The sequence below is a fragment of the Apteryx rowi genome, unplaced genomic scaffold (genome assembly GCF_003343035.1).
Source record: "Apteryx rowi isolate R43461 unplaced genomic scaffold, aptRow1 scaffold_186, whole genome shotgun sequence".
In the NCBI taxonomy this organism is placed as follows: domain Eukaryota; kingdom Metazoa; phylum Chordata; class Aves; order Apterygiformes; family Apterygidae; genus Apteryx; species Apteryx rowi.
This window is the reverse complement of record NW_020448152.1, coordinates 1,415,421-1,442,289: the sequence shown is the minus strand read 5'-3', so window position 1 is coordinate 1,442,289 and position 26,869 is coordinate 1,415,421. Positions and strand designations below refer to the sequence as shown.

General features: G+C 39.4%; 1 protein-coding gene across 8 annotated transcripts in view; it reads left to right on the top strand.

Annotated features, from left to right (window-relative positions):
• CIITA (class II major histocompatibility complex transactivator) overlaps nt 1-26,869 on the top strand; it is a 47,735-nt gene that overhangs the window by 6,415 nt on the left and 14,451 nt on the right. The window contains exons 4-14 of one of the 8 annotated variants that reach the window (XM_026061824.1): nt 18-189; nt 6,171-6,416; nt 6,775-7,625; nt 17,048-17,191; nt 19,007-19,135; nt 19,591-19,650; nt 21,033-21,116; nt 21,755-21,814; nt 24,572-24,712; nt 24,858-24,914; nt 26,494-26,559. In XM_026061824.1, coding sequence (XP_025917609.1) covers nt 7,325-7,625; nt 17,048-17,191; nt 19,007-19,135; nt 19,591-19,650; nt 21,033-21,116; nt 21,755-21,814; nt 24,572-24,712; nt 24,858-24,914; nt 26,494-26,559 — 1,042 coding nt within the window. In that variant the 5' untranslated portion in view covers nt 18-189; nt 6,171-6,416; nt 6,775-7,324. Of the gene's footprint in view, nt 1-17; nt 190-5,302; nt 5,331-6,170; nt 6,417-6,774; nt 7,626-11,397; nt 11,410-11,497; nt 11,611-11,878; nt 11,900-12,395; nt 12,528-17,047; nt 17,192-19,006; nt 19,136-19,590; nt 19,651-21,032; nt 21,117-21,754; nt 21,815-24,571; nt 24,713-24,857; nt 24,915-26,493; nt 26,560-26,869 lie in introns of those variants that run through there. The other 7 variants (XM_026061826.1, XM_026061825.1, XM_026061830.1 and 4 more) reach the window with 7 other exon arrangements.

The window sequence follows — 26,869 nt, the reverse complement described above, 5'->3', positions numbered from 1 at the left end:
TCGGTGTCTTTCCTCAGATAGCCCTGGAGGCTGGGGAGCAGCTGTGTGTTGCTGCAGGCCTTCATGCTCAGCATAGATCTGCAGAGAATGCAGCTGCATCCAGCTGCTGGTGAAAATGCTTCACACTCCATCCACGGCTTCCTGAAGGAACAGCTTGTCTTTAAGGTGCATTTTCCCTGCAGGTGACAGGTGATATCTCTTGTTCCTAAGATAAGTATGGAATATACCAGTGCATATACAGTGATGACTTCCACATCTTGGGAAGTTTCACGGTTCCTTCCGTGTTAGCTGTCATGGCCTTGCTGTTCCTATTGAAACTTTTGTTGAAAGTCTGTTGAAAGTCTCCTGAAGGTTCTTACCTTCTCTCTTCCTCTTCTCTCCCTCATGAGTACAAATCTATTACTGGGACCTTCAAGTTATTGTGATAAAACCCATCAAGATGAAGCTAAAGTGGAAAATAGGATAGATCTGTAACACTTCCCAAAGAATGAGGCCTTCTTGGGAATTTTCCCCGCATGTAACAAATCATTTCTAACATCTGCAATGGAAGTACAAAAAACTATGCTTACCTTTGCAGAGCAAGGGTATGTAGGCAGGACTGGTGGAAAAAATTATTTTGTTTCTGCCATGCTTGTCAAAGAGTTGGGGTCATGTGCCCTAGGGGCAAATGTCAGGCAACTTTTAAAATAAATGAAATTACTCTGAAAGATACTAGCAAAAGAGGAAATACTATGCTCTGGTAAACTACAATTAAAGAGCAGCTAGCCAGACAGTTTTTCATGAAATAGAGAGTATGTCATGTAATGTAACTACAATAACTTTCTCACAAAAGTAGAAGAGGGCCTAAAAACAACCTTCTGTCTGTTCCATAAGTCATAAGCTCTTTTTCAACAAGTCTGCCTGAATGTTAGCACTATGACAGAGTATGTGTATTAAATCCTAGAGATCAGCTGTTTTTCCTTGTTACATGCAGAAAGGATGAAAATTGCTGAGCAAGAAAGACTAGAAGGGAACATTCTCTGATATCATATTTCTTTCCTATACAAATTGTCAGTGCTCTGCAGGTGAGCAGGCTGTCAGTGATCTAAGACTGAAGATCCCTTTAGGATACTCCCATGTTCCACTTTCCCAGTCACTTGTCTAAGGGCATGGATGAGTCCATCAGAAATTTTAGAGCCCCTCTGCAAGCAACTCTAAGCACCTCCCAGATAGATCAATTGGATTGGGAACAGTCTCTCTTGACATTTGATCACAGAGGGCTAGTGTGCTATTAATAATAATATAATAAAAGAACAGCATGCTTATAAATGAGCAATGCTTATGTTTTGAACACCAGCAATATTTTGTTAACTTAATTTTCAGTTGTTACAGCTTCCTCTTCACTGGCAAAGCCCAGCATGTCCCATAGCAGAATCATTCTAGCACTGGTGAAAGGAATGAATCATCAGGATTCAGACGAGGAGGAAAATGTTGGATTTCATCATGTAAATGTGTTCCTCTCAATGCAGAGATGGTTTAGAAAATACTCTATACCTTGCTGTGTTGAAAGCAGCTTCATGTCTTTGTCTTCATATATCTGCCTCATTCTCCACAAAGAGAGCTTTGTGGTAACTGTGTTTTCATGGCTTGATAATGAATCTAGACTGTGCAAGCTAGGCTGGCAAATTTATGTTACTAAGCTAAAAAAAAGTGTGGGATATGAGTTTCAAGTCTCAGATTTTGCAGGAAACATAACTAAAGGTACAACTGAAATTCCATTGAATTTTTATGGCAGCAAACAGTCTAATAAAACTAAAAAACAAGCTCATTTTTGCAGGAATGCCTTTAAAAGGTGAATACTATCAGGGTTTTGCAATGCAGTTGTCTAAACAGTTCTTTTGTTCAGACTGCCTTGCTCCATCAGTCTTCTGAGAGTACTTGCATAAAGTTCTGTGAGATTCTGAATGACCAGAAATATTTGAGGCCCTAATCTTTCTTTGCACCTGCTAGGTTGGAAGTTCCCAACCATTTGAGCTCCTAAGCTCACTTAAGAAAATTATGTTCTGGGGAAGCAGGCGATATGACCAGCAGAGTTGTAGTCTACTATCTTGCCATGTCTCACCTGCAGTGTTCATACTTCACTGCTGAGGCTCATCTTAGTGAGTGGGAAGCAATGTGGTAGGTGCTACTAGAAGCAGTGTATGTGTGGCTGAACGTTGAAAGACTTCAACCCATCGGTGGAAGTATTGAGGTGAGGAAGCAGGGAAAAGATGTGATCAGACAGTTCTAAAAATAAGCTCAGAGGAAAACACAAGCTCTGCAATCTAAAAGGCAGGGCATTTATGTTTAAGACATCTTCCATAATTTTGTATCTTTACTTTCCTACTGGAAGCCCATTTTCATAGTAGACATATAAAGAATTTTAAAATAAGAACTATAACCTTTGGCAGAATTACTTAGGAAATCTTGTGGGTATATGCATGTCAAACAACACAATATTGGTAACCGATGGCTCCATTCTAAGATTTATCCAAGATAAACTCCTCTAGTCCACCTTTGAGAAATGTAACAAAGTTAGGGGAAATGCTGATAAAGCCTTAATTAGACATTCATCGCATGCGGCATTCTCCAACACTTACAGAAATTGCTGCAAAGTCCCTATTGATTTCAATAGATATTGTATCATAAATGAACTGTGCTTCTTTGAAAATTGGCTTTGTCTAAGCTGTTGGCTCTGTCTTCAAGATCTTCTTTTCCAGTCAGCTAGCATCTTTCTTTGCTTTGGCTATAAATGTGCTTCGATACCAGAATTTTTGTTTGGGATTTCTTTTATTCAGATTGAATAGCATTGAAAAATTGTTCAACCTCCAATATGTCAGAGTCTGAAAAGTTCATTTAACAAATTTTCCTACTTTCTGATTCTAATGACTCAAGCCTGTATAATATATCAGCATCAGCATTTCACTCCTTTGCTTCGCATATGAATGTGTTTTGAACTGTACAACTTTTCTTCCTATTTTAAGGATTCTCTTTAACAGTCACATACACTTATGTAGATATGAATGAAGTTACATGGCAGCTGTCTCTCTTTTTAATGATCCTCATGGTCTTCTCTCAAAGTCCAAAGGAAAATAAGTTTAGTGCTCTGCTGTAGATAAAGAGAGAGCTAAACAAAAGCAACATGAGAAGCAACAAATATCAAAAATGTACAGTCTGACTTAGTTCTGTTTTTCACACACATTGTTTGTGCTATGATGCATTTTAAAGAAGAAAGTTAGCTAAAAAAGGAGAACTTGTGCTTTTGATTTCTCTGCATTGAGGGGAAGTATCACTTCTAAGTAAAGATGATGCTGCCCAATGTCTACAGCTAGCTTTGAAATCCAAATGAACTTAGTAAAATCCTAGCAATCCATTGCATTCTTTTTCTTAAGAACAGTGAAGCAGGTGAAACTGTACCAATCTAGGCCAGGTAACGGTCTTCATTATCTGGTATCTGGGTATCTCATGAGCCTTAGTAGATTGTACCTAGTGTCAAGATGGTATGGGTTATTTTGATTTTACAAATGCAGAAACAAAAGCAGAAATGGAAGGCAGATTTAACCGTTTTCTCAATATTGTGCATTAGGACTGCAGCAGTGCTAGAAGTTGAATCAAGTTTTCAAAGCTTAGTGTCATTGTAGTCCCCTTCCCCTCATTTTGCCCATAGCCACAGGCTAATAAATTGTAAGGTCAAAGGCAGAGTGTTTCTAGCACGTTATTTGTTTGGTATTTTTGCCTATATTCCAACAGAACTTGGAGATAGCTGTATGAAACTGTGCTTCATCCCAGATGATGGTCTTGCAGATCCTTTTGGAGAACTCCTCAGGAATCCTGAAAACATGTGGGAAGAGAATAATAAGAATGAACTTTAAATCATTATTCCTCACACCTATGCAAAGGCAATCCCACTATTGATCCCACTTCTGTCTCAAATCTAGAATGATAGAAGAAACAATATTGTATCTGGATTGAAAAGTCTATAATCTTCTCTTAGTGTTGGACTTTTCGTGGACACGTTTGCAGGTGGAAATTGCTTAAGGTGTGAGACCCAGAAAATCTGCTTTTCTCATGCTTAAGTAGCAATCATGATGAAGTATCATAAGCTATGTGCTCACTTGCTTGTCTGTTTAAGGAGGGAACTCTCCCATAGCGGGCACTTCTTTGTTTGCTCACAAAGACAAATCTGCCTTCCCCACATTATTGTATCCCCCCACATTCAAACACACTTATGCCCTGGAGCAGTGAGCAAGGCTCTCTGTATCCGGCTTCTAAGATGCAGCAGGTCAATGAGCTGCAGAGACAGGTCGAGGATTACAGTTTAAGTTGAGTTTCTTCTTTTAATAGACAGCTGTTCATGTGGCTTGAACTCTCTCTCTTCACCTCCCATCAAGAAGGAAACTTCTTATTCAGGAGAACTACTACCTACAGGAGGCCTGAGTGTGACTGCTGATGCTGCGAAAGGTTTCTGAAAACTTCCCATGGCCAAATAATGGAGGCAACACTTATTTTTTTAAATCTATTGCACCCATATAAGAACGCATTGATTGCAGAAGAAGCTGAGATTGGGACTGTCTCTCTTCTGCGAGCTGTGGGGAACCCCTTCAGATTTTCTGTGATAGCAAACAGTTCCCAATTCTCTGCAAGACAAACCCCTAGCTGCCTGTAGCATGTGATCTACTCCAAAAGGTGGTGATGTATAAGTGGAGACGTCTTATTCAGTTGAGTTTTGTGTTGATAAAAGTAGGGGAAATGGTCTTTTCCATGTAATATGACAGAAGCAGTGTTACTCTGAGGTGGAGCTTATTCCTACTCATACTTAAAAAAAAAAGTTCTCTTTTCTGTTTTGAATCAATGTAGCCAGTAACTTTAAAGGAAATTCCATTAAAAAGACAAATTCTGAGAAAAACGAGAAGATGAATGAAAGAGCTAAAGGATTTGCTTTTCCCTATGGACAAGTAAAATAACCTGCTTTTCTCAGTTGTCAGTTATATAGTTACGTTAAAATTTGTTACCTGCCCACACTGCAGGTCAAAATCATACTGTTGGATGATCAGTTGTCAATTGCTAATTTTTCCTCTATTTTTGCACATATTTTCCAATAGTGAACATAAACATGAACATTTGGAAAAAGCAGCAAATCCTTGTTCCTCTACAAAGGTATTTTGGATCTTAACCAAAACTTGCAACTGGATACTCACGACATTTATGAAGATTTGCCAAGTTTCTCTCAATACATTGTTTCTAACTAAGTGGAATTATTTTCCATTTGCAAATGCCTCCTATGCTGAATAGAAGTCATGGCAATATTCAAGGTAGTAAAACCCAGTAACAATTCCACAGAAAAACATTTAGATGAGATTTGGAGCCTTATCCTATACTCAACCTACAGACTTGCTTAGGCAGCCATATAGCAGACTATTTAAAAAGATTCCATTTATAAGCCCCCAAACGGCCTAGGAGTTTTGCCCCAGTATTTATTTCAAGAATATAGGTTCTACTATAAGAATCAGGTATCTAAAAATGAAGTAGAAAAAACTATAGTGTAAACTCAGTTCTAAGTAGTTGGTAATTGTTTATTTACTGCCATTATCACTGCCATCTTTATAACGCTGTCACTTCTATTCTAAAACACTGAAGTACTTTAAACTTTGTCCTCCCCAAATATAAACAATGCCTACACACAAGCCACTGCAAAACTTCATGAAGGTCAGTAATTACGAAGTTTTAAATAGACATAAGGAAAAATAAGCCAGCGATGAGAAGCATCGGATGGCATCTATTGGTTTAATTTTAGGTGTTGACTCTTGTCTGTTTGGGCATGATAAAAGGCATTTTCGTGATCAAAGAGCTGGAAATGTAAAACATGTATTACCCTACAAAATGTTATATAAATGAGAAAACTAATTTAAATTCTGGTATATTTCATAGCTCAACAAATTTGATAGTTTACTTTGCATCTGTAAAAACTGTTGTTAGCAGATGTAGCTGCTATAAATGAGCACCATGTTAATAGAATTTAGGTAATCCATTATGAAATATATTATCATATTTTTACTTACTACAGGATGGATGTTCATATTTGGCTCAGAGGTGCTTGCATTAACCACATTAAAGATATTCCAGCAACTAATTATATTTTCCCTTTGATATAGGCTTTGCAGATTTATTCTGCATTCTGCTGTCACAATATACAAGACTTGTCAGTCATTTTTGCACCTTTATAAGCGGAGTATGGATTTTTTTTCATATTGACAGATGATATCTGATCAAGATCATTTACTGTGTTCCTTGTACTCTGCTCTTATTGAAAACTTAGTTTTTTTCTTTTTAAAGTAATCCGGGCTGAAGGCACCCATTCTTTATTACAGTATCTATTGGAAAATCTTCTTAAGACAAAGGTAAGACTTTATTGATTGCATTTAGAAGTCTTTGAAATGTTCTAGTCAGATATTGCATACAAAATGAGTTCTACAAAATAAGAGTGAGAAATGAATCAAGAAGGTAGTATTAAAAAAGATTTCTTACTGTTTTTAAGCTGAATTGAGGGGCTCAGGTTGTAGTAGATTTGGAGGTATATAGGCAGGGGCCTTTAGTGGTATGGAAGATTTGCTACTCTTTTGAACTGGAGCCTTGAAAACTCTTCCTTTTAAGTAATTTAACTTAAAATATCTGCCCTTTGGAATATAAGTGTGTTGACTTTGAATAAGAGTAGCTGGAAGTCATGCCAAACTTCTTTCCTTTTTTTTCTTGAGCCAGATTGAGGATCATTTTTTACCCCAGAGTTTTCACCCTTGTTCTAATCCATTTGACTTCATGAAAGCAGAATTTACTCACAGCCTGATCTCTAACCTTATGTGGGAGTCTACAAGTTTTAAACCTGTCCCTCTTACAGAGGATGTGTAATACTGTTTTGTGCTGAAGCTTTTGGTATTGTTCTGGCTGAGCGATGACCTTGTTGGACCCACACTCCATCTCTACCGGAAGACCAAGATCTAGTTATAGCACTCTTTTTTGAATGGGGCAAATGTTTTTTGAGTTATTTTTTCAGGTGACTGTTGCTGATTGGAAAACTGTCTTTTATGAATGGTTGGAAGGATTGTGCTGTTGTGTCATTTCATCAAGGTATTTGTTGTTGCAAACATTATTTAAAGTCTTAATCAAATGAGGAAACACCTCTGCTGTTGCAGGACAGTCTTTTAACTTTTTTTTTCACTTCATCTTTTTGATGCTGACTGAGTGGATTTTTCTTTAGTTGAAGCAGTTCAGATTTTGGTCAGACCTCCTTCAAACATCTTCAGCTGCAGGTATGAATCTTTTTAAGGAGATCCTGCCTAGAGTAAGGAATATTCTCTCAAGTGCTACAGCTTCTGATGATCATGCATTGCTTAACCTCATGCTGAAAGAAGATGTGATATCCAAGGAGTACCATCAAACCTTGCTCCATGAAAAAGACAGAGAGGACCTTGCAAGGAAGATATCTCTGACATTTGTGGAAAAACGGGACCTGTATTTGAACGCTTTGATTCCCCTCTGTTGTTTAAAACTGTATGGCAGTAAGCCTCAAAACATCACAGATAATGAGCCAAGAGGAAGCAAGTACATTTCTGGTAAATCTGCTTTCTTTCTCTTTTTTGCATTGTTAAACATTTACTTTTATTTATGGCATTCTGAGATAGTATCAAAGCATAGTGCAAAGTGCAACAGTGGAGGGCAAGTGGGGAAGAGAAGAGTGCAGAATGTAGTGCAACAGCAGCTAAAAACAGATCCACCTATACAGAGCGGCTACCGGATATCCATTTTCATAGTCAGGCCATAATAAGACTTATTGTTTGCAACCTTCTGAAGAACCAGAAATGCAAAGTAGATTAAGGAGACCGTGATACAATCAGTTGTTCTTCACTGACATACCAGCCATTGATAGTCTGAGCAGCATTTGTTCATGGCACATCCTGGCAACTCATATCAGGAAATCTCTGTCTTTTGCAAGCACAGATAGGAGGAATGTTCTCCACTCTAAGTTCCAGATGTCTGTAAGCGCAAATGCTGCAGGGTTTATGAGAGACTGCTGAAAATTTAAGGATAGGAAGTATTTAATGACTTACAAGGCTGGATTCAAGAGTTTTGAGATTCTTAGTGGGCAGCACAAGAGAAAATGCAGACACCTAATGATTCTGAGGCAATAAACTCACTTTTAAGTCTGACCCACCAAAGAATTGATATTGTATATGACTGGGAACAGGATAGGTCTGGGACCTCCTAACCTCGTCCCTCCAGTGTAAAGCTACAGAACCCCATCTTAAATTATAGCATTCAGAATTACTTTTACAAAACCAAGCTACTGTAAGAAACTGTAAAACCAGGATAGAAGAATACTTAACAGAATACTGTATTAGTTCTGGAAAACACATGGAAAGATCTTGGGCTACGATGTATGGGGGGTAGACTTTTCTTCTCATAAAAAAACAATATTCGACATCACTTCACAAGGCATGGCTGGAAGTACAAGAGGAAATGTTGGGAAAAAAATCTTAAAGATAGTTCATGAGAGAAAAGAAATACTCAAGATTTCTGGAAGATTTTAGAGTTATTATTGCACAAATTAAAATTTAATGCCAAGAATTCATATTTTAAATGTAGAATATCATAGCAGGTATGCTAGTATTATTTATGCTGGGAATATATATAGTCTGGTTTCTATTTTTAATTAAATCCCTGAAGTACTTGAAAAGATTTCCCCTCCTTGTCATTTTTGTAGTGGTAGCACCTAAAATCTCCATTCAAAGATCTTGATCCTGTCATGCTACATGTCTCTGCCACAAAGCTTGCATTTATTTGAGACATAACAGAAGGGAGTTGAAGTGCATCCAAAAAAACATTAGTTTTTAGAACCATTTGGGGGGGGGAGGGGGCAGACTCTTTTCAGTGGTGCCCAGCGACAGGACGCGAGGCAACGGGCACAAACTGAAACACAGACACTTCCATCTGAATAGGAGGAAAAACTTCTTTACTGTGAGGGTGACCAAGCACTGGAACAGGTTGCCCAGAGAGGTTGTGGTCTCCTTCTCTGGAGATATTCAAAACCTGCCTGGATGCAATCCTGTGCAATGTGCTCTAGGTGACCCTGCTTGAGCAGGGGGGTTGGACTAGATGATCTCCAGAGGTCCCTTCCAACCTCAGTGATTCTGTGATTCTTCCATCACACATTCAACTATTTTTGCTATTCCCTAGGTTTTATAGTAAAGACATGTGCTTAAAGAAGTGGTTTGGGAAACATTAATTCATCAGGAAATGACTCAAAACTGTATTAGAGACTTCAACTTCCTTTGAAGAAAGTTGCTGTCTAACTTTGTTGTCAAATTTGTTGAATTTCAACCTTGCATCTCGTGCTTGTTGCACTCCGAAGAAGCCTTGCAAAGAGAATTCAGGAGAATTACAGGTTAATATCAGCAGGTTTCTCCCTATCTACTTCATAGTTTTGCTGCTAATTTTTATCACAATACAGATGCGTAAAAACTCTGGACAAAAATGTCCTAGCTTTCCCCACTTGGCAAGTGCCTCCTGCAGACTGTGCTACTGGCATCAGTTTCACAGTGCTTCCAGTACTAATCAGTAATTCTGTTTCCTCTTTCTGCAATAGGGTAGCGTATCTTCATTTTGAATTAGCAAAAATTGAAGCACAGAAGCTGATGGTCACCTGAGGAGCTTAGACAGTTCTCATCTGTCTCACAGCCTCCTGTTTCCCAGTCTGTTTTTCACTCTGTCTCTAAGACCATCTCTGTAGACTAGTTCACTAGATGAACCATTAATCTGATTAGCTACAGCAATTCCTTTCTGCTGTTTCTGAGTAGCTGTGAGTGTTGTGCCAAAAGTGGACAGACACTATCTACTATAGTTTCAGACTACAGTAAACAACTGAACTCTTTTTTTCCCTAGACTTTCATTCTTGAAATATGGAGATCATCCCATGGGATTACAAGTTCAGAAGCTAATAAAAAAATCTGGCTGCAAGGCTGGTAAACTTGTGGGATTGTGCTCCACATTAGAATGGGGCTAACAACAACCCCCTAAACTTTTGTAGGGGTTTCCCTTGCAATTATTTTATTATTGTCTCCTGTCCAAATAGGCAGAGCACTAGAATACAGAATTTGTATTTGTGCTTGAAAGCCTTTCAGTAGTTTCTGCTCTGACTGCTGTTATACAGAGATGTTGCTTTTCTTCTAATGTGCCTAGAGGAGATGTGTAAAACAGTGATGCTCTGAGACCCTGGAAGGATTTGACCTGTCTAAGGGTGGCCGATCCTCTAGATACCAAGCAGAGGCCCTGACTTGTTTCAGGGTCTCTGCAGCTCATGTGACTACTTAAAAGGAAAAACTCAGAATGGGCTAGAGTTGGAACTGACGGGAAGCAACCTGAAACTAGAAGCAGCCAAAAGTTCCTGCTGTATCAAGTGCCTCGTGATGGTCACGCAGGAGGAAGAATCCCAAGAACACAACTGCCTGCCTGGCCAGAGAGCCCGAAGAGAGATGGCTACTGCTCTACACCTCAGGCTGGGCCCCATACCTCTCTAAATATTGGGAACTGGTCAGCAGCTGCCAGAAAGGAAACATGGTGAGCATGTTTCCCATGGAATCATGGAAATCTCTTCATGGCATGGAACTGGGTGGAAGTAGATATCCTCTGTAAAGGGAAAAGTGCTATGCAGGTCAGCAACTGCTTCGCTTACAGGATCTTAGTGGGAGCCACGGCCTTGTACAGAAGCCAGTTATTACCAGCCAGCTCACCAAAAACTTGCCTTCCTGAAGCAGCAAGTCCTGGGTGCCACTGAGTTTGGCATATCCCGCTTCCTTCCCTCCCCCTTCAAGCAGTGGTGGAACTTTTGCTATAAGCTATAATACAGGCTATAAGCCAATGGAATAATACCGCAAAAAGTATTTGCTCGTTTGACGATGTGTTCTCTTTCATAATTAGTTTCTAATTTGTGTAGGTCTATCCCGTGATACCAAATGGAAAAAATAGGAGAACAGGGTTGCAAAGCCACAGAAGCAGCTAGGCATCATGGTAGGAACACTCAATAATATAACTGATATTGAAACGGATCTCTTTCTTATGCCAGATAGGCACTGGCAGGATAAAGGAAAAGCTGTGATTCAGTTTGAAATGCATTAAATGAACAAATACAGTATGTTAGGTTGTTGGTACATGCAAACAGTAAACACCAGGTGTAAGTCAGACAAGCTTTACAAGTTCCTGTTTTATCAAACCCAGTGCCTGTCATTTTGGGGCAATGACAAAACATACTTGCATAAGATTCTGAGCTAATTTTGGATTGGTAGGGTTCCTGAACATGTGAAAAAATGCTTTCACTTCTGTTAGAGCAAATGGAGCTGCAAGGTAAGAGTGCTTGTATGCTGCTTGCTTTATTCTTAGTGATGCACTGCTTAAACATGTGACTTTGGGACAGATTTGAACTGAAATTCACAGGAATTTTTAAAGGAGAGAAAGAATTTTGGGGAGCACCAAGGACAATTACACCTGCTCCCATCCAGTTTCAGTTTCCAACTGAGTAAACTGATCATTTCCACAGTGAACACAGTAAGTAAAGTACCACAGTAAACTAGCAACAAGTTGCAGGCTCTTCCTACTGGTGACAAATTGCTGATAAAGGTAAGAGTGCTTATACAGGGATTTCTAGAAGTGAGCTTCCTCTTGATTTTCCTCTCTGGAATTCCCCTGAGCCTTTAGCTTTTCTGCCCCAGCGGCCCTGGATTATTTCCTCCTTTCCATTGTCAGTTTCTATAACCACTCAGTAATGGTAGCAGCTCTGCTGACCGCCTGCTCCAGAATCCAGGGGGAAAGAACAGGAACTGTCCAGTTTCTCCAGGTCAGTTTTTCCTTAACTTTTCAATGCAGTGCTTTTGTCATGATAAATTCATCTTATCTTACTTTTTCTGGATATTACTAAGTACGGCGTGTCAGTATCTGCACTGGTATTGCTTGAAATATTAGTAAGATGAAGTCTACGCTTGAGTTGGTAAAGTTTTGAAGAATTTGTAGTGTTTCTGTTTTGTGGTAAGCCGTGTTACTTGGTAGAAAGCTTGCTGTAGTTCATTTTGGGTTTTGTGAGGAATATAACTTGTTTTTTGCACAAATGTTGATTCTATGGAAAGTGAAACTTTGAGGAGCATTGGAAGAAATTGGCTTATTTCCAGTTTTTTTCTCAGCTCTGGCAGGTAATCCTAGAATTTTACTCTCTCTTGCCGAAGGGCTGAGCTTCTGTCTCAGAGAGTCTCTGAATGCAGATGTAGTTTTCTGCTAAAAAGCTTATAGGCAAGGTGTCTGCAGTGCCACTGTATTTCATCGTACTTGTAGGATGGGAGAGCATGGCACCGTTGTGACACAAGAGGTGATACTGGATATAAGAATGTGGATTCTGCTCTCAAATGCTTTTACAACTCTGACACCTACAGGATCATACGTTATTAATCTGCCTGGACTCAACTAACTCTAAAGTGAGTGTGGTTACACTTCTTTAATCTGTTGTGCTGGTCATCATGTAGCTAGGTTCATTGACAAGCAGAAGAAAGATCCTTCTTCGGTATTACACTTTGCTTCTCTAATTTCTTTAAACACATCTAAAGGAGAATGTGGCAGGATATAGAACAACTTTTTTGCTACATCATCTGTTCTTCTTTTTTAGACTATAAAGCCCATGAAAAATAACACAATTGCACAGGCAAGAGCTTTGTAGGTAAAAGTAGTGTATTTATTGAAATCAGGTAGTCTAACTGGAAATAGGCTTTCAGGTGTATTAGCCTTTTTAGATCTGAAAGAGAAACTGCAACTTTCAAAGCTAAATATAAATTGAGTATCAGTGTTTAGAATTTAAGAATAATGTTTAGAATTTAAGAATAACAAGGCCATCTCTGAAAGGAAAAGCTGGTTGGTAGCTGTGGAGCGGAAGGAGTGTTAGGGTTTTGGGGAGAGGAAAGAGGGAGGTAATTATAGCATGGTGTGGACTTCCTTCCTCCTCATGACCAGTCCATCCTCATCCCAGAGAACATCAGGATAATAGCTTTACTCCAAAACAAATACGTGGGGCAAAAACGCTGTCTTTTGATACCTTTATTGTGGGCTGTGAACAATGACACATAATGGAGTGGGGGGGGGGGGATAAGAAGAGAGAAGATAAATAGAAAGTTAAAAAAAAAAAAGGCTTGAAAGTCATGGCTGGTGGCATTGAAGTGTTTAATTCAGAGTACCATTGGGGAAGGGGTTATTAGTCCAGCTGTTTCATTGGACTCCATATTTTAGAGTTTGATGTAACCTGTTCCTTTGTCAGCTTGCTTCACCCTGATTAATCTCAAGTGTAGCACTTGTGAGTCCTGGGTGTTTCAAGAATAGCATTTCTTCAGCAATCTCTGTGTTTGTAATTTTTTAGCCTTCTGTCTTGATGGCAGTCCTATTCTCTTGTCTTTCTGTAATCTAAAGATAGGGAGCTGTACAGAGCAATATTGTTATGTCATTCTCTAGTTAAGAAATGTATGATTTGCATGGCACTACTAGTTGTTTGCTATGAATTATCCACAGCTTCCCAAACTGATGTGAGAATTAAATTGCAGGGGCTTTCCTCTGTTCCTGAAATGACTTCACTTTTTCATTTTCTTAGCCTCCATACTCTTGTGGGAGGTCATTTTATCACCTGCCAGTTCAGATGTCAACAGAGTTTGGGGAAGGAAACACCCTAACAAATCGCCTCAGAAACATCTATCTTATTTCCGGAGAAAACCTTACATTACTGACTTTGTATAAATCTTCTCCTTTATCTTACCTACCATTTGATTTTAGTTAGTAGCAAACTCCATTACTCAGTGTCTTTAACATGTTGATCTTTTAAAATGTAAGACATGGCTAAATCAAATTACTGGGACCAAACAATAATCATAACTATTCCTCTTATCTTTAAAAATATAAAATGTTCAACTCTTAAAACTTGTATGTGATTTAAGTGAACATCCACTGTTTCTTTAGCTGGATTCTCTGTCTTGATATGGTGATGTTCAGTATTTCTTTGACTACTTTTCTGGTGTTTTTAATTCATACTGTTTTGCTGGAACTCTAAAAGAGCACTGAACAAAATGCTGAGAGCCTTACAAGTGAATCACATTGTTGTGCTGTATATGCAGAATACAGGACTAAAATGAATGCTTCCTGAGCGCAAGTCTTGCCGTAGCAGGCATGCACTGGGCTATCATGGGGTAACACAGAAGGAACACAGGTCTAATGAGTGTAGCAATGGAGCTGGAGTAAAAGGTGATGAGGAAAGAAAGTCTTATTTAAAGATTTAATGAAAAAAATCTTTCTTAGCTAGTGTCCAAAAAACAAAGAATTGGCAGTCCCCGCTGAGACTAGGCTCTAGAATTCGCAGCCCTAATATAGAAATTATTATATAACTTTTAGTCCTCTGAGGTGAAAATGTGCCTAACCCCCATCTGACAGGACTGTAGGACCCCAGTGGGACTGTGTCAACAGTAAATTAAGTTAAAATCATGTATGAGACAACAGGGAAAGGTATTGAGCGGTATAGAGCATATCCATCCATGGTGTCAGACAGTGGGCTGCTGGATTTAGCAGGATGCTGTGAGAAGAAAGGGGGAACCCTGGGAAAGCAATTGCTGTTGTAAACGTGTTTGGCAACAACGGGCTTTATTCTGTGCTTCAGTTAAAACACAGCAAAATATAGTACCCCAAAGTGTCATTCTGTTTGCCTCTGGTGCTTTCTGGATGTAGACATTTTTCTTTCCAAAACTCTGTTCTTTTTCCCTGCACCCTTGGACAGAGTGCTTTCCATGGTGGCACTGTTGTTTAATGCAGCAAAGCCCAGCTGCTATTAAGAATTTCTTGGTTCTGCTAAAGAAAGAAATCACAGCATCCGAAACCCAGTGTAGTTACTAGCAAGGCAGCTATCCACAGATTTGTGTCAAGGCCAATGTGATGAAGGAGAAAGAGGGTGAGTTGTGGGCCATTCATACTGGTGAAGCAAAAAGGACAGGTAATGAGGTTTTTTGTTCTTGAAGGACTGTACTGAATCAGAGGTAATGCTTCAACAACATTACTGGCAAAATTTGGAAACTTGAAATTCCAAAAGGCCGACTGTATTTAGATTTTTATGTTAATTCAGCAAAGAAAGTGGCAGACCAAAACATTGCAACAAATTGAAAGTTTAATCCAGTGTGTTTATAATCTCATTCTTGGTTCTCATGAAAGTTAGTCAACTTCTGCTTTCCATTTATAGCAGAGCAGGCAATAATCTCAAATTTTGGTAATGTTGGTAATGTGAGAAGGCAACACAACATGAAAAAGGAGAACTATCTGAGTATAGGTTATTCATACACGTAGGGCCTCGCTGTGTGCACCAGCTCTTCTAAGTTCTGGCTGTAGTCTCTCGTGTCTTCTGCTTCAGAATGCAGAGAGAGGGTCTGCTTGCAAGCTGTTAAAGGGACAATTACATGTAGGGCTGTAAGAAGAATGAGCATTAGTTCATAACAAAGTAGCATGTGGTGGTGTAAGTAGGTTTGCCCTGCTGCTTTGCTCAGAGCTGCAATGTTAGCTGTTTTTCTTCAAGTTACAGGCAAACTTGATGGCACAGCAGGTTGCTCCACATTTGCACACCTTCGGAAAATAGACATGCGCAACTGGGGATAACAATGGCATTCTACTAAAGGCAGAATATTTCAGAGTCATTTTATAGCTATCCTTCATTGCAAAACACAGTTTTGCCAAGCTGAAACTTTTCATGGTTGTGATATGTGGCCAACTATTTGAACAGGATGTGGACTGGAAAATTTGTCAGTTGTTCGTTTCATGCTGGCATCTGAATATTATGGTTGGGTAAATGACTTTGATCGGCCCAGTGATACATCTGTATCAGTGACCTGTGAACACTGAGAAACCAATATTTGTTTTATTCCATGATGTGGAATATTTGGGCAGAATGTGTGAGCTTATTCTGGTGCCTTCCGGAAGTAACTGGGAGGAACCACAAGGGATTTAAAATAGTGTGGAGGAAGAGAGAAACTTTATCAGGAGGCACAGCTGCAGCAATCTAACCAATTCTCAGTGCATATAAACATGACTGACCGGATCAAGGAGACTTGCCTGCAATCTGTGTGGCACTCTGCTGAAAAGGCATTAGCCCTGCCTCTGCTTGCAGGGCTACAGCAGCACCAGCTCATGAGAAGGCACCTGCATAGTTTGGAAGGGCTGTGTAGTATGAATGGCTTTTTGCCTGTGCAGACAGATATTGTTAACTCTGGAAAGAAAAGGGATTAAAAAATAACAGTGATAAATTCCACAATGTCAGTGAGTGGCCTGTTGCCAGAAGCTAAGTCCCAAGATAGCCGTGCAATTCTGTACGTGTTCAGCCTTACAGTTTGGGGAAGAACTGTATAGAATGTGTTCTACTTTTCACTGTTCTTCTTGTGCCGAGGGGATGTCTCCTAATGCTCTCCAGGGCTCAGGAGTTTGGGGTGTGCCATCCCAACCTGAAGCTGCTTCTCCAGAGAAGAAATTGTCATGGCAGAACAGTATGAGATTCTTCTTCCATCCACTTCACTGCAGTCTTCTCATTCCCCAATGCCTTTTTGGATCTGTGCTCGTACCTTTTACATCCTGATGAATTTACAGGAGTTGCAATTTATTCAGTATTTGCCAGATACTTTTGGCCCAGATGGTCAGTGTAGTATCCCCTTCCCCTGACTGGAGTGAAAAATAGATTCTTGCTGTTGCTGAACTTAGATAAGTCTCATCACAAGCTGCATCTGGCTCCATAAGTTTAAATAACTCAGGTTTATAAATCAGCTCAAGACTTGTTAAGCAATACCAATTTCCTAGTCTTAAGATCTCAATGCCTTGTAGTCAACAGAAAGCCACAGTGCCTGACTTGTGGAAATTTTGGTTTACAAAAGCTTATGATTTTGTCATACCTTGTAAACAACATGCTCTGTTGCCCTGTTTTGTGATGTGATTTCAGACAGCAAGAGACAAATCATGGATTCAGCATTTGTGTCTGAAAATGGCTATCTTGATCTGCTGCACAGTGATATCGATCCATTGCATCTGTATACTCTCTTTGACCCTACATCATCTGGAAATGAAGAAAGTGACTTCTCAGCAGGTTAGTAATACTCTAAAAATGTCTTGATCTGTTTAACCATCATTCTGTAAGTCATTACCATCTCCTCTTGATGAAGTAGCCATCTAGTGGCAATTTATTGTGGTTGCTGAACTAAACTCAATGGATACTTGGTGTTATGATGTAATAACTTTGTCTATCTAGATATAAAATAGTGGCTGGTTCCAGGTGCCATCATCTACTTAAAACTGAGTACATATTTACAGCTTTCTGCTCAGCAGGTGTAATGAAACATACTGTACGTATTACCCATTAATTTGTGAGGTGATGTGTGATGTCTTTGGTTCACATGTCATTCCTGTAAGCAGTATTTGCAAATGTTCCTATCCTAGGTTGGTCAAGCATAACTTTCAATGCTTTCATAGTTTCAAGCCAAAAGCTTTGCAAAACGTGAGCTTGCGATGAAGCCAAACAACTGCAAGCAAACAAACAACTGCAATCAAACTAGCCTTTTGTTTCCTTCTGAGATCCTAAGACACCAACACAACAGACTTCCATTAGCAGATGCTATTTTACAGCTTTTGGGGGCGTGGGTCAGCGATTTCATAATTCTGTGACGGAAGAGAAAGCAGAAGGGCAGGGTGGAAAGGTGGTACTTTACATATCAGTTCCTGCAACTAAGCAAGTGAGGAGTTTGGCCTTAGCCCTCAAACTTTCTGCTCCCGAATCTGTGTGAAAGTGTGGAGGTTAATTTGCAGGAACGGACACCCTGTAGTAGGTAATTGTTAGCTACCTGGAATTTCTGCCCTTCCCTGGCTTTTCTGGGGAGAGGGAGGGACAGCATAAAAGTATGCAGGCGTATCTGTGCTGCTAAATGCGTTGTGGAACAATATCTGAGCTTATTTTAAACAAATTAGCTGGACTGTGGGTTGAGGGTGGCAATGAAAGGAGAAGAACAGAAGTTAGTGTATGACAGATATGAAGTCCTATAGCTCTGCACCAGATAGGCATAAAATGTTACCAAATCAGAATGATACCATTTTACATTCTCATTACTTTCATGAGTGACTGGTGTCAACAACTACATGTGCAAATCAGTGGAGACCTGAGCTCCAGAATCTGGAATCATCTTTGTGATTCGTTATTTCCCTGTTTAAGCTTTGCTCTCTCAACTTCTGTTACTAGCATCTGCAGGAATGTGCCTTCTGCACTGCCATGGCCTCACTTGCTCGGTGATTGAAGGTAGAATGAATTAGGGATCAAGGACTGACTCTTACTACATCAGAGATGTTTCACTTATTTGAATACTTTTGAGCCTTAGCAGTGTGTGAGAAGACATAGGTAAATGAACCAGTGTCAGGGCATGGCCCATCACTGGAACTTTGACATCTGTGCTGTTAAACTGTTAGCGTGGTCCCTGGCATACTTTTGACTGTGACTGACTAGCATTTTCCCAAGCAATTCCTAGGTGCAGTTCAGGGATTAGCATGGACCTAGCACCATTTCCAACAAGAAATTTGGATAGTAGCACCATATTGTGGAGGGTAGGAAAGTATAATACTATGGATGGGTCCAAACCATGCCAGTAGGCATCAGGGTCAGAGAACAGGTTCTGGAACTGTTTAGTTTACTAGGAGTCATGAAGCCTCAGAGTTTAGCAAAAGGTGAGTGTTGATTTCTGGATAACTATAAGTTACTGTCAATTCAGTTCAGTTCCTAGCTAGCCAACATGCAATGCAGAGCCAAAGCCTTACGCTGAAGTAATAATTCTGCCTTTTCAGGATGTCCTGCTTTCTGTTTTTCTTTTCCTTAGCTATGGTATTCATTGAGCCAGTTTTCACTCCTTTTTAATTCTAGATCCTGAAATTGATACCAGCAACTACGATCAGTTCAATAACATGGATTTCCTTTGTGCAATGGAAAATGATGAAAATGGGGATGAATCGTATCTCTGTTCCAACACAAGGGAAGCTTATGCTAGAATAGGTATGAAAGTTATTTTGGGTTTTGTTTTGTTTTTTTAAGGTATTGGCATCTTAACATGATCGTTATTTTCTGCTCACTTCTTACAAATTCTATGTTCACTCTAAAGTGGTAGTGTCCACTCAGAAGTGGCCTGTTGTTCATGGACATTAGATCTAACCGTGCTACCCAAACCTGTGCATCTCATTGTGGGGAAACGGATGAACAACAGTTTGTGGTTGTCAGGGGGAAAATCTCTCTATTAATGGCCCTTTCTGCTTAACACTTCCTGTCTTAACTTCTCCTTTCTAGTGTTCTGTATTTCCTGAACAACAATTACAGGTTTTACAAGAAAAAAATATTATTTTAACTCCTCAATTTCACTGAGACTGCAGAATTCGGTTAATGATAAACTTGCAATAGTTTCTACTGTGCAATTTACTGTGCAGTTACTGTGTTCCTTTTTTTGTTCTTGATAGCTGAATTAGCAGAATATGTGCTCAAAGATCAGCAGGAGAAGCAGGTGGAAGACACTTTTGGTAAGATTTATGTGGCAAAGATTAGTTTTCTCCATGACAGTGATCTGGCTAACATCTCTGTACTTCATCCCCACAATTTGAATGCTAGTAAGGTTTCTATACATCTGTTATCTTCTTTTTCCACTTGGGAACTGTGTTGTGGCAAATTCTGAGGATCTTCTGTATTTTTGCAGGCTCAGAGGTGACAGTTGTATTTCTGACCAAGTTACTGATCACCTCACCATGTCCCCATAGTGTATGTGCAGCTCAACTGTCTAGTGCCGTATATGCCCTCAGGTAGCATCAGACTTTTTCTGAGCGTGTGACACAGTTGATGTGCATGTGTTCATTAAGTCTGACCCAACCAGAGGACTTAGCATGCATATAAACATAATTCATGCGCGATTATTTCTGTCCAGGATGCACAGAGCTGCCCGAGGAAGCTTGCCAGATTTTACTTCATTCCCTGACCAATGCTGCAATGGTATAATATGCACATAGTGAATGATTTCTTCATTGCAGTGCTTGCCCAGAGATAATTCATTTGCTTTATACAAAAGCATTGTTTTTCTATTGATACATAAGCATGTGTTTATTATTTCAAAATATATGCATATGAATATGTGGCTGCTGTGAAATCCACAGATTGAGAAGGATTCACAGAGTTTCTGTATATCCTGTTTCATGCATGAGAAAAATAACTTGGAATGACTGACCAAAGTTCAGTCCTTAACTAAGACAATTAATTCTGGTTACAAGTTTCCATGTCTTTTTTTATGCTTTTCAGTGCTCCCTGGTATATTTAGAGTTTGGGGGTTTTGCACCTAATGGCAAAATTACTATGGGGTTTAGAGGAAACATTGTACAGTATTAGTACTTAAGCATTTGCCAGTGGAAGAATGATACAGATAACTTAAGCAGTTCTTACAACACAAAATACTCCAACGATAAGATCTGTTTAGAACCCTTTACTCTGCCTCTTAAAGGAACAAATCCTTTTCATATATAAAATGATTGAGTAACTTTACTAGTACTGAGATCACACAAACTCTCTGATTCACCTGAGATACAGTCCAAAAGCTGGGATGTTTTGCCCTCTTTGCTCATGATTAGACTATTGAGAAGTACTTGCATTTTAAGTAGCCACTGAATTTGTGACAGTAGATGAATCTCTTGCAGTCTAGAAACTAACACAAGAGGATAGAGTGTGCTGCCAGGGTTCTGTGGGCTAAGTCATATAGATTTCCATATATGTTTTACAGTATGTTTTCTGTTTTTCATCTTTCATTTGGAGCATGTTTTATCATTGCTGCCTGTGACTGTGTGTCTCTTGCTTTTGCCTCTCCCTGTAACTTTTCTAGGAAAACAATGGTTAACATTTGGCAATATTTAATGCTTTTTAGCAGGGAACCTTATTTTGGATGAAATGGCTGCTGAAAACACTGAGAAATTTACTGACACGAAGGTGCAGAAATGTCACAAACGAAGTAAGTAAAAAAGACATGAGTAACCTGAAAGGCTGTGGTGTGTGGATTCTAAATGTGCATTAAGATCTTTGGTTTTTAAAGCAGCCCCAATGTATCTTTCATGTAGTTCCTCACTGATATAAGCAGATGTTATTCCTCTGACTCTAAAAGAGTCCTGCACATTTAAATCAGCAGTGACTCTGCTCATCCTTTGTGGGCTGGAAGGGACTACAACTCCCCCCATGCATATCTTTTACAATTTTCAGTTTGTTGTTGTGTTATATGACACTAAGCATATTATATTTCTTCACTTTTTCATTGTCAGTGTGACAGTGTTAACTTTGTTTTCAGCATATCTATAACTTAGCAAGTGTTAGCTGAATGATTCTCTTTATCAGCAACAATAGCAACAGCAAAAAGCTTTGAGTACTGTCACAAAAATCTGCAACCTTGTTGAAAGTTCACAGTCATAGTAAAATAATATGAGGCTATTCACATTCATTTTTAATAAATATGAATTCTGCAGTTCTGAAATAGCTGAATTGGAACAGCTAGCACTCCCTTCTACTTCAAAAAGTGGAAACTTTCCACAGTGGAAAATTAAAATTACCCAGCTGGGTTCTATTTGTGTCACTTACCATTATCTTTCTTTCCATCAGCCTTCTTAGGCTCTGCAGAGAGTTGCTCTGGTGTTTCAGAACCCAAATACAAGAAAATTGGTAAGTTATTGGATGAATAGGAAAAGATCACTGAATGTGTATTGTCCTGTGTTCCAAGCTCTCTTCCTCTGTTAGGTGTTGTAGCCTTGCCTTCTAGGGAAAGTCTGCTCTTGCAGATTTGATAAAATAGTGTAATGGTGAATTTTCATGTTTAAATGCTTTGAGAAGAGTAGAAATCACTGCAGAATCACATTCTTCTTACTCTGCACCTCAGTCTAATTGATAATGTAACAAATCTATGGCCTCTTATCTGTAGCTATTGAACTGTGCGTATTGGGACTGACCACATGGTGGCCTGGAAACAGCTGGGATCCTTGTGCTTCAAAAGCACAAGTTTCTGCCAAGTGAGAGGAAAAATGATTTCCTTAGCATCAGCAGAGGCACGGCTGAACTTTTCTAAATCCATCCGAGAGCAGAAAGCAGGCTAGTGGAGAACTAGGACAGTGCCACATTTTGTAATTTGTTTAATGTGCATCCTTTGTTTATGGTGGGTTATTTGACTCTGAACAAAAGAGAATCAAAACCAGGAAGTGCCAAACTGTGGCCTAAGTGTGATACCTTCCAAAAATCCAGTAAAACAGCATAGTAAAAATAACAGCTGTGAAGAGAAGGCTCCTTGACCCAGCCCATGCTATACAATCCTTTAAACCAAAGTAAGTATTAGAAGAAAAGTAAATTTCTTGGTGCTGAGCGCTGTCGGACCACCTACAGGACAGCATCTGTGACAGGAAAGCAGGCTGTAATTTGTTCCCCGGGGGTAAAGCAGTGCTAGAGTTCTTATCCTGCTGTAGGCTAAACAGCAGTCTCAGGGATAGCTAAACCAGAAAAAACAGTCTTTTGAAGCAATCGCCTTTTGTTGAACATATGGTGTTTTGAAATAGCGTGTGCATCGCTGTATGCTAGTAGGCTTCCCAGGCTTCTTATGGGGAATGCCGATTGTATCGTATCCACTGGGCATTTTGTGTGTCAGGATGGACAGCAAAACGCAGCTTGTAACTCGGAGCACCTTCAGAGAGTGGCTGGATCAGGGGACTGCACCTCTGCAAAATTCGGGCATACAGCTAGCAGGTGCCACAGGCTGGTGTAGAATCAGACCAAAGCCCTAGGCAGTGCCCGTGCACTGGGGCCCATGACCTGAGCTGGTTTTCTGATGTTTGTGAGGAATTCTGGGAGGGGATGGAGCGTAATCAACTGTGCAAAAATACACTTGATGGATTTGGAAAGGTAAATACAGTTCCTTCTGAACTGGTGCCTGCTGGTTGTAGTTACTCAGACACAGTTAAAGTTCCTGGCAGTTAGTACCTACTAAAGGTGGATTATGTACTAGCTGCTTAAATTCCTTTATAGATTTGCCGCTTTTTAAAGCCTGTTTTTGTACCACAGTATCAATGAGAATTTCCAGTATGAAAATGGCACATCAGTTCCTGATGAACAATGTAAAAACACCTCACCCTAAAGAGCTTTCATTCCAGTCTGCAGTGTACAATGTGGGCGGCACAAAAAGCATGAAGGTTTGCAGCACTTGGTAAAGTATTAGACCACAGGAACTGATTAGTGACTTAATTGTTCCTGCATGGATAGGACGAAACCCTTCTATGAGTCCAGTCAGTCATTGACCATGAATGGTGGTGGGGAGAACAAGTAGGACATCTGTTTCAATCCAGCACTTAAAATGGTGGGATACCCTAAGAGAATGAAAAATATGCAAGGGAAATTAGAAGTGCTTTACCCTTAATGAAATAAAATGTGTCTTTCATTTAATTGGTGGCATGCAGGTTAATAAATAAGAGAGCAGAGTTAATTAATATCTGCTATTCCAAATAATTACTGTAGTAATTGGGCTTAAGAAGAAGATATCACAAAATTTTTATTAATAAACTTTATTTGTTCTAGCTCCAATTTCTTTTTCATCCAGTACTTTGCAAACAGCTGCTAGATAACTAAATTTGCTGTATTACTGTTTTACAGTATTTACTGTATTACTGTATTTACAATAGTAGAGCAAAACCAGTGGTGGAATTTTGTTCACAAAAAGGGAGTCCTAATCTGAGTAGTGGGCTGTGTAGTCACCTTCTCTGGATCATGTTGTGTAGCAAAGGGTGTGCGTAGTACACTGGCAAAAGATAATGACAAGGACAATCCAACACCTTTGCCTGTTAAATCTGTGCTGAAAGTGAACCAAAAAGCAGTGGATAATTTGGAAGTCTTGAAGTATCTGATGCAGGCAGACACAGTACAAAGTAGTAGAAGAAATTCTGTCATCGCTGCAGAAATGCAGGGCTACGGCTGATTGAGTTGCAAGCACTGCATCATCAAAAAATTTCCTGGTGTGAGTCTGTTCAGAGGTGCTTGCTAGCTGCTTGTACAAGCCATGTGATGCACAATTGTGTGCGAAAGATGTCAAAGAATGGTAAAATTCACTCAGACATGCAGTATTTGTACATTTTCTTTCTTCTGGATCTGTGCTCTGTGCATTTAGATTTTGTCCTATGTGCTTTGCCTTACGTTAATAGACTTTCTTTAGTCTATCAACAACCAGCAGTCATGAAAAGCTGGGTAATCACTTGTATTTTGTATTTGTTGTGCCTTTTAAGAGGTTTTGTTTAATGGATTTTGTGGCCATCACATGACTCCATGAACTGTGGTTTGCAAACTCTCCGGATTTGCCCAGAAGCTGCAGGAGAGGATAAGTAGCCCACTTTTAGAAGCCAGGAGGCTTAAAAAACAGGAAAGTAATTATTCTACACTCTGTTCCAGGGTCTTCAGCACATTTGATTCCAGAGTATCTGCCTGTCAGTGCGAAAGGGAGCCAACAAAATACAGATTTTGCAGCTCCTCCTCAGCAGATAATTAATTTTCTTATTGAAAATGGCACATCAAATGTTATAATATATCCAGGTAAGAACCATAATCTTTTATTCACATAAATAGGTAGAAAGTACTGGAAAAACAATGCTGTCAACAAAGTACTAAATTCCCTCACCACAGTCATTGGGGTAGCTGCGGTACCCTGAAATCTGTCATCTATTTGTTTCATTTCCAGTGCTGACTTCTTCCACTGAAACATTGATCCCCTCAAGTTTTCCAGTTAGTTTATGTGGTAAGTGTAAAATGACTTTTTGTACGTAGAGTTCTTTGGATGGGAGAGGGAACATATTGCTTGTTCTCAAAGCCAATGCTCTCCTCCAGGCTTTACTCATGTTGACATTCTTCAGGAAGAGAAAAATTAATGGCATTTCCTTCTCTGTATTGATCACTGGCTGCTTAGTCTAGTCCAAAATATGAGGTAGGTAGGATTGCAGAGCAACAGTTCCAGTAGACGTAGCAACCAGTCCACTGTGTTTGCTGTAAAGTCCAGTTTCTCAAGTCTTACCTGGTTAAAACAATTACAAAAACCCAGCGTGTTTGAGTATCGTCTGAATGAGAAGCCGTACTGGTACTGGCTTGGCCTGAGCATCTTAAACATGCTTAGCTAGGAGCTAGATTGCAGTCAGCTCACATGGAAGCCCCAAAACCCAAATGACCTCTTTCCTATCTAACTTTAACTATACAGTAACTTTAAACAATACAGAAGCTTAATATACAGAAGGGCTTATAAAGAAATCAGAGTTTTGGTCAGGCTATAACAGTCCCACTTGTGGTAGCAGACTTTCCACAGGTACTTTTCTTCCAACCCCCAGAGAGCTGTTAGACCAGGGAGTTTGACTGCAGGGAATGTTTAGTTCCTGATCACTATGTACCCTGGTGATTACAGCTGCTTGCAGTTTAGTACAAGTGTATTATTGCCCTCTGGTGGCTAACACCACCCAAAATAGCAAAATTTTAAAGTGAGGATTAATAGGCAAGTACCCCTAGGTTTGGGGAAATGTTTTTAAATGGTATATTGTGCAGATCTGGGGAGATGAACCTGGTTTTCCACATCTCTGCTGAGTGGGGTAACCACCAGACTATTGGTGATGTTGGGTTTATAACATCTCTATCAATTTAAATTCTGTCCTGGACCTGCAAAGCCTTTCCTGCCAAAAGTTTTGTCAAAAAAGATACTTTCTCACTAATACTCTGTTTGTAGAAAATACACGTTCTCTGGAAAAATTCTCATTTCTTTGTGTATGGCAGACACTGCTCATCTGACCGAGTGCAAAGGTCTGCGATAGTCTGAAAACAAACACACAAAAAGAAAGAAAATTGGACAATGACAGTACTTTGTAATGAAGAGTAATGAATAAATTCTGTTACCAGTACAGTCAAGGTTTTACATGTCACTTATTTGTGACTCTTATACTTAACACCTAGTTACAAGGTGCAGAATAACAAAAGGAAGCTATTACTTTTGGTGACAAAAAAGTCTGTCATGTGAACATGAATTTATGCAACACACTGACATTTGAAAAGAACAATGGATGTCACTCTTTTATGATATGTTTTCTTCTTCACACAGCTATTGGAACAGCTGTCATCTTCTAGTCATGCTGACTACAACAGTCCCTGTCAGCTAAAGTGTACTTTTATTTGTGAACTTTTTTCATCTTTCTCTTGTAAAATAGGCAAATATTTCTTTCTCTAGACAGCATATGATTTGTGTTGCAATGAACTTGAGCATTTGGATTAGACACATTGTTAAAATTAGTAAAGCTGAAGCAATGACCATCTTCCTCAAGTATATTGTTGTGTTTCTCCAGGTTTACAAGTGTTCAAAGAAGTGCAAGTTCCTATAGTTCCTTCTGAAGAACCTTTCAAGAGACCAAGTGAGTTTAGATCTCTTGAACTTAAAAATTGACTATTTATGGCTAATTTTGCTGTGTTTATTCTCTATACAGAAAAGCTACTTGTTGTAGAAAATGTCCTTCATGACAATTTGTGAAGCTGTTCCAAGTGCCCTGAGTGCAATTCCTGTTGTTAAGATGTCTTACTTGTCCACCTTTAGACATCGTTCTATTATCTACCTGAGGAGTGTAACGTACTTAGCTGTTTATATCAGATACATAGAAACCTCCAAAGTGATTCAGATCTTAGGTGTAAAGGTGTCTATTGTGCCTGCACTCTTAATTTAAGTAC